Raw genomic sequence first — 8,147 nt, forward strand, 5'->3', positions numbered from 1 at the left:
TCAGCCTTCGGTAGCCACGTACTAGCTGACAATTGGTGAAACTTTTGCATGCCAAACTAACAATTCAAGGCATAGTCCTTTGTTTAGTTGTGAAGAAGTCTAATCCGACTGCTCTAGGTGGAAGTTCAACTTAACAGTCTCCACTAAAAATTTTGGTATATCAAAACATTGTTTGAAACAAATGACAAACTAATATTTCTTGAGATCTGGTGGGGGGTTGTTGAATTATAGATGGGCTTTGGCCCATATAAGGCAATAATCCATGGTAAATCTCTAAGGCCCATTTAGGTCCAGTTCTTTTGGTCGATTCTTCCAGAATCTTGAGAAGCGGGCCTCCCCCCAGCTTCTTCCAAAATCTTGAACAAATATTTTTTTACAATCCTAGCTACTTAGCATGTAAACATCTAGGACTGTCAAAAAAATATGGATTCAAGATTCTGGGAGAAGCTGGGTGGAGGGTCGATTCCTAAGATTCTAAGATAATCGGCCAGAAGAACTGGGCCTTAGGTGCATGGCAAGTGGTGGGAAGTTTAGTACCATACTGCTACAGTAGTCAGAGTGAGAACCCTTTATAAAGGATGTTCCACCAATTGCCATTGGGAGCTTGGGAAGAGGAGTGGTACATGCGTGCTCCTCTCCGCCCTCCTCGCCTCGCTACGCCTCACCTCGCTTCGCCATGACACGTGCGCCGCATGTTGCGGTAATGAGCCGAGCCAAGTCTTATTTTTGCCAGTCAAGAATGGTTAACTAATTGTGGATTAATTTTTGTCATTGTCCAAGACGTTGGACCATGGGCTGTTTGCGGACTCGATCGTGGGCCTAAGCCCAGGCCATATACCCGAAGGCCTATATAAGGAGTCGCTGGTCTGCGGCGTGAACCCTAACTCACTCACTCCCTCCTTGCACAACCCTAGCTCATCTACTGTTCCTCTCAGTGCTGCTTCCGGCAATTCCATCCCGACGACCGTGTGCACGGTTTGTCAGGGGAGCAGGTGCCTCCGAAACCCCGTCATTCAAGATCCTGCATGTAAGAACGACGATAAAGTTTTTGGGGAGCGTCGCGGTGCGACTGCTCCCGATCAGTCCCTGTCTTCATCCGGCTTGGCTTCTACCATGCAATGACTCCATGGCCGATGTCGCTGCCGCCAAGAGAAGGTCGCGGCCAATGCTCAAGCTGCTATTCCTGCCGTCGTGTTGGCCTGGTCAAGTGGTGGGTATGATTCGTTCATTCCCTATTTGTTCGTTCATGTGCTAGCCATATATATTGTGTTCATAGATGTTTTAGTTCTGCATACTGTATGTGCTAACATGTTTAGGTATCGGTATGAAGTGCATAATGTGATTTGCATCTTTATTATCTACTCGAGGATTAGATTAATCGATAATGTGCTAATATTTGTTTGGACCAATGGATATAATTATTTTATGTCCTATAGTATATTTATCGTGGTGGCATGAAGGAACTCTTCAATTGGCAATGATAATAAATCTTTATAAGGCATGATTAGATAGTAAAATGTTTGCCTACGAGGTGCTTGCATGGTGTGGTGGCACAAAGATACCGGCAATTCAGTCTCGAGGGACACGGCATCTGACGAAGCTCGCACGCACGCACACACGTGTGCCTCGCGAGCCCGTCTTTGGTCGACAGCATACATTGCTCCGAATTGTTGAGCAACAGATCATAGTCTATGATGGCCATGGGACGACGAACATGTGTTTTCTGTCCGTTTCGGCGGGGCTCCGGGTCGCAGCTTCGTCGTTACGGTGACGTGCGCGCGTGATACTTTTGACATTTCGGCTGCATAACTTCACCGGCGTATGTAACGTCGAAGTCCATCGATCCTGGCGTTCTCAGTGCGCACAAGATTCAAAGGATTCTAGGTAAAGAAATGGTAAACTATATTTCTAGGTAAGAAATAGGGTGCCATACATAATGCGGATCGTGGGAATGGATTGGCGGTAGACGAATCACAGATGAACCCAGCCAGCTCGGAACTCTCCTGATAAGCCGTTCTCCTTGTGACTGACTCACCAGAAATGTAGTGTCTGTCAACGGAAAAGCTGACTATTCTAGTGAAGCGGGGTGCCGAGTCAATTGGGAATGAACGCGTAATGACTGGATTCAGACTAATTTAAACATGCGGATCTATTTCTTCACACTACTTTTGTAGTAGCTAATGAGGACTTTGCGGCGTTATCAGCGAAGGCTGACATTCTTGATGATGTACTAGTATTAAACTGCACACTGTAAGATTGCGTGACCGATTTGGTATCGAAGAATGAAACGGCTCCGAAATTCTGAGGGTGGCGGCGAGAGACCTGCAGGATAATTCCTCGACACCGACTAGCTTGTCGCCAACGGATTTGTCCCGTGCTCCAGGCCAAGTGCTTCGCGATCAAGGTGGTTTTCTCATCCATGTGTCTGCATCCACTTACAGATAACGGGGCACATCTGTCGGGCTGTCCGGTCCCGTTATGAACGATTATACATAATAATAGCACTGAATAATTGAATAGTTCATTGGCAAAAAAAGAATAATTGAATAATACTCCCTCGGTCCTTTAATGTAAGATGTTTTTGCATGGAGGGGGTACGGTTTCATCTTGTCAGAAGTATCAATTCTGTTCAAACGTCGAAAGGACACTCATGCTGAACGCTGGTATGAAGTAGCAGAGCAATCGATCCTTTTCGGCACCCACTCGTGTATGTTGCTTTGGCCTGAAGATCAACGTGCATCAACCACCACATCCGACTAAACACGCCCCCCATCGGAAACTTCCACAACGCCCGTGTGTGTCGTGTAATTAAGTCAGGCCGTGGCTGCTGCGTGCAGGTGGGACATGCTACTATGCCGTTTGATCGTGTCAAACCACACCATGGGCTTCATTCATTTAAACCTCGATTATTAGTTCACAGTAATCGCAGATTAACACTCCCCCTCCGGGCTCCGGCCATCCTATCCCATTCCCAGCTACACCGCCCGTGCCGCGCATGCGCAAGGAAGAAGATGATCCTCGCGGTGCTGATCGCCGTCCTGGCATCTTCTTCGGCGCGGCCGGCGACGGCGGCGACGGCGATGCAGCCGAGGGACACGTGCCTGCGGCGGTGCGGCGACATCGACATCCCGTACCCGTTCGGCGTGGGCAGCGGGTGCCACCTCGAGACCGGGGACTGGACCTTCTCGCTCAGCTGCAACCGCACCGGCGACGGGCGGCACCGGCTGTACAACTACCAGATCGAGGTGCTGGACATGTCGGTGCGGCGCGGCCAGCTGCGCATCTACAGCCTCATCAACCCGTGGTGCTACAACGCCACCACGCGCGCCATGAACGACCAGAACAACTGGTGGTACAACATGGACATCACCAACTTCCGCATCAACGACGCGCTCAACCGCTTCACCGTCATCGGCTGCAACTCGCTCGCCTACATCCGCTCCCTCAACGACACCGCTGACCGCTACATGACCGGCTGCATGGCCATGTGCCCCGGCGTGGGCCGCCTGGAGAACGGCTCCTGCGCCGGCGTCGGCTGCTGCCAGACCGCCATCCCGTCCGGCCTCAACGGCTACCAGATCTCCTTCGAGGAGAAGTTCAACACCTCCGGCACCGCGGGATTCAGCCCCTGCAGCTACGCCGTGCTGCTCGAGGCCGCCGCCTTCGACTTCCGCACCACCTACATAACCACCGACGAGTTCATGGCCGCCAACGGCAGGCAGGTGCCGCTGGTGCTCGACTGGGCCATCGGGAACAAGACGTGCGAGGAGGCCGGGCGCAACTCGTCGGCCAACGCCTGCGTCAGCAGCAACAGCGAGTGCGTCGACTCCAAGTACGGACGGGGCAAGGGGTACCTCTGCAACTGCTCCGCCGGCTACGACGGCAATCCCTACCTCCTCGACGGCTGTCAAGGTACACGTCTTCCCTTGTGTTGGTTGCTTGTTTCCACTGCCGCGAGTTCACTTCATGGTGATTCATGCATGCCCGGCCGTTTTGATCGCCTTGTCCTCGCAGATATCAATGAGTGCCAAGACGAACGGTACCCCTGCTCTGTTCCGGATACGTGCGTCAATACCATCGGAGGATACAGCTGCGTTTGCCCTGAGAAGACATCAGGCAACGCATACAACGGAACATGCGAGAAAGACAAGTCTCAGATTGGGTGGGAGATCGCCATTGGTAAGCCATCGATGTTATTTCTGGGGTTCCATTGATTTTTTCCTAAGATAATTGGTGTAACGTCCATTCGTACTGATTGCCGCAGGAGTCAGCATCAGCGTGATCGTACTGATAGCCACCGCTTCCTGCGCCTACATGATCTACGCCAAACGGAGGCTGGCCAAGATCAAGAGAGAGTACTTCGAGCAGCACGGGGGCCTGACGCTGTTCGACGAGATGAGGTCGAGGCAGGGGCTGTCCTTCAAGCTCTTCACCCAGGAGGAGCTGGAGGAGGCGACGGGCAGGTTCGACGAGCGCAACGTGATCGGCAAGGGGGCCAACGGCACCGTGTACAAGGGAACCACCAAGGACGGCGACCTGGTGGCCATCAAGAAGTGCCGGCTCGCCAGCGAGAGGCAGCAGAAGGAGTTCGGCAAGGAGATGCTCATCGTGTCCCAGATCAACCACCGCTACATCGTCAAGCTCTACGGCTGCTGCCTCGAGGTGGAGGTCCCCATGCTCGTCTACAAGTACATCCCCAACGGCACCCTCTACCGGCTCATCCACGGCCGCCGCGACCGCGACGGCCCGCGCATCCCCTTCACCGCCCGGCTCAAGATCGCCCACCAGACCGCCGAGGCGCTCTCCTACCTGCACTCCTGGGCCTCGCCGCCCATCCTCCACGGCGACGTCAAGACGTCCAACATACTCCTCGACGCGGACTACACGGCCAAGGTCTCCGACTTCGGGGCGTCCACGCTGGCGCCCACGGACGAGGCGCAGTTCGTCACCTTCGTGCAGGGCACCTGCGGGTACCTGGACCCGGAGTACATGAGGACGTGCAAGCTCACCGACAAGAGCGACGTGTACAGCTTCGGCGTCGTCCTGCTGGAGCTGCTCACGTGCAGGAAGGCGCTCAACCTGGAGGAGCTCGAGGAGGAGAAGTACCTCTCGTCGCAGTTCCTGCTGGTCCTCGGGGAGAACAGGCTGGAGGAGATGCTAGACCCCCAGATCAAGCGCGAGCAGAGCATCGAGGTGCTCGAGCAGGCGGCGGAGCTGGCGAAGCGGTGCTTGGAGATGCTGGGCGAGAACAGGCCGTCCATGCGGGAGGTTGCGGAGGAGCTTCATAGGTTGAGCAAGCTGGCCCAGCATCCATGGGGGCCGCCGGATTCTGCGGAGCTAGTGGAACTGCTGCGTGGATCACCGTCGCCGACCACGTACTCTGCCCACTCTGGGTCTGGGGTAGAGCTTAGTAGCACTAGGAATGTCAGTTTCACTGACACGGCGTACATAGGAATTCAGTCCCCGCGTTGATGCCCGGTGCAGTTTGGGTACATACACTCGTGTGACAAATCCTCCTGTTTTTTGCTCTCCCGATTGATGCAAACAAGAATTGAAGCATTTTTTCACCTCCACTCCCCATTTGTACGTTTTTGACATATTTTTACCACATTTAAAAGTATTGACACATTTTATCTGGCATGGTGATGTGGGTTGGGTCAGGCTACTTAAGGCCATTTCTAACCGATCCATAATAAATAGTGAAGTATCCGGTGGAGTAATGTAACCAAAATTTTAAACCATGTTTTTATTAAGTAAAATTTTGACAGAAATAAAATTTTATATTATATTAGGTCTTTTATTAATTTCAGAACCTTTTCTGTTTTTCTGTTTTCAAAAATCCTTCCTTCCATATAGAAACTTTTGAAAATATTGTGGGTTTTGAAAATTTTCCTTAACCCTTTTATTTGACTTTTAAAATTCAGTAGTAAATATTTTCATAATAAAAATTTGCCCAAAATAATTGTTTTAATGGTATTTTCAAGCACTGAAATGCTTCTGTTGAACTAAAAATAATTCGAATAACTTTTATAAAATGCCACAGAATTTTTGAGAGTTCATATGATGCGTATAGATCACTTTTGTGCAAAAATCCATCTTGGTCATTTGAAAATTTTGAGCACAACTTCCATTTCTCAATTCTGGTCCAATTTGAGCATTGGACTACAACCCCATTTTTCCTTACTCAAATAATTTTGAAAAATTTCCACCTCATAGTCCTTCCAACCAAACCCTTGAGTCCAGAAAATCAGCTCAATTTGCATCTTGGAAGCCCACTAAATGTTTCCTCCAAGTTTGGGTCCAGAACTGAATTCCACCAGCACTTGCACTTGCAAGATTTTCCTTTTATCAAACCAACTCCACCACCATCTTTAGCATCCAAGGATACCTCCACCTGCCAATTCCCAGGTCTAAATTTTTTTTACCAAGGTCACCCTAACATTCGGTCGAACATCTTGAGCTCATGACAAAATTGGGCAACCTTTCTGAACTCCATGTGACAGTAGCACCTCCTGCTAAACTAACTTTTCCATCATCCTTGTCATCGAAACTAACACTATCCTGCGAAATCTCATCTGGATTGGATCACTGTAGCCCTCCCTAGCATTTTGCTGAACACTCAGCGTGCACGTCCAGAGCATGAGCAGAGCGCTCATAGTGCAGGCTTTGGCATTGAGCTGTTGTTGCCTCTCTACTGCTACCCTCGCTCGTCCCGATCTTCATCTGGATCCCCATGCTGCCCCTGAGCCTTGCCGACATCTGCTCCTGGCCACTAGTGTCGGCTAGCATCGCCCTGCACCGTCCAGCACGCCGCCGTGTCGGGCAAGCCACCGCCCAGACGCATGGCTCGCATCTGAGCCACTAGAGGCCGCCAACACTTACTCCACTACCCTGTAGCCTCTCTGTCAACCCGCCGTCCACCACCGGCCTCACCACCGATCACGGGAAGCCATCAATGGCCGCCGCCGCAGACAACTCAGGGACGGTACCTCCCAAGCCACCTGGCGCGCATTTTTTTATCAAAGAAGGGCTTGCCCCCTTTCGATTTTCATTACTGAAAACCATCACGATATCCAACAGAGTTCTGAACAAACGCCCACTACAGCGACACTAAACGCTGCCAGGTTCGAAACCGAAAGACCAAAAGGTCACGTTGAGAGCTAGCCACAGCCAGCCCCCCCACACTGCAGCCAACATCCAGCTTACTAGGAATCAGTCTAGAACAACTAGGATAACAAAATAAAAGAAGCCCTGAAGCTAACAGCCACTAAAACAAAGCAGCAATATCCGGATCCACAGCAGCAACAGTTCCAGCCTCCAATCTAGCGACGTTAATTTTCCATCCTTGCCTGGCTGTGAACACCTCATTTGCTGCCCGTTCTAGTGTTCTTGCTCCTAGCTCCAACATTTTTTTTGGCGTCTCCTTTATCTGCAAAATAGACCAGTCAATCAACCATCTGCACATCAGTTTGGCAATATATAAAGGATCATTTATCCTTTTTTTCTCAAATATAATCGCATTTCTGCTTTTCCAAATAGCCCAGAACAGGGTAGAAACCCCTACCATGACCATTTTCTTATCATCTTTGTTGAATTTTTTAATCCAGTCTCCAAAGAAATCTTTTACATTTAGAGGGACAGTTTTTAAACCACACACACATCTAACCAAACTCCATAACAGAGAAGCCACAGAACAAGAGAACAAGAGATGGTCAATTGATTCATTTTCCCACAGAAAACACAATCTTTCCCTCCCTTCCATCCTCTTTTTAATAGATTATCTCTAGTTAAGATCCTTTTTTTATTGACTAGCCACAGAAAGACTTTTAACTTTGCTGGTACCTTAACTTTCCACAAGTACTAGTAATGATTTTCCTATACAAGGACCCCACAGAAAACTTATGATCAGCAGTGAGGGTCCAGGAAATTTTATCAGCCCCTCCCTTCATAGGGATTTCTTCACATCTTTTTTTCAGGTTTTTCCATAGCCCAAGGGTCTCCCCATGCAAAGTTCTCCTGAATTTGAACCCATGCCACCCTTTTTGGATAGCTTCTTCCACAGTAATTTTGTGGTCAAAGCATATGTCATATAATCTGGGATAAGCATCTATCAGGGGTTTGTTATCCACCCAAATATCTTTCCAAAA

At 50.0% G+C, this 8,147-nt stretch overlaps 1 protein-coding gene across 1 annotated transcript; it reads left to right on the forward strand.

Moving 5' to 3' along the window:
* The first annotated feature begins 2,709 nt into the window (after positions 1-2,709).
* On the forward strand, positions 2,710-5,567 carry LOC125513880 (wall-associated receptor kinase 5). Its single transcript, XM_048679093.2, has 3 exons — positions 2,710-3,912; positions 4,015-4,179; positions 4,265-5,567. The coding sequence occupies exons 1-3, from the start codon at positions 2,853-2,855 to the stop codon at positions 5,470-5,472; spliced, it is 2,433 nt and encodes an 810-aa protein (XP_048535050.2). The 5' UTR covers positions 2,710-2,852; the 3' UTR covers positions 5,473-5,567.
* The last annotated feature ends 2,580 nt before the right edge of the window (positions 5,568-8,147 follow it).

The sequence above is a fragment of the Triticum urartu genome, chromosome 6A, assembly GCF_056163025.1.
Source record: "Triticum urartu cultivar PI428250 chromosome 6A, HENAU_Tu73, whole genome shotgun sequence".
NCBI lineage: Eukaryota > Viridiplantae > Streptophyta > Magnoliopsida > Poales > Poaceae > Triticum > Triticum urartu.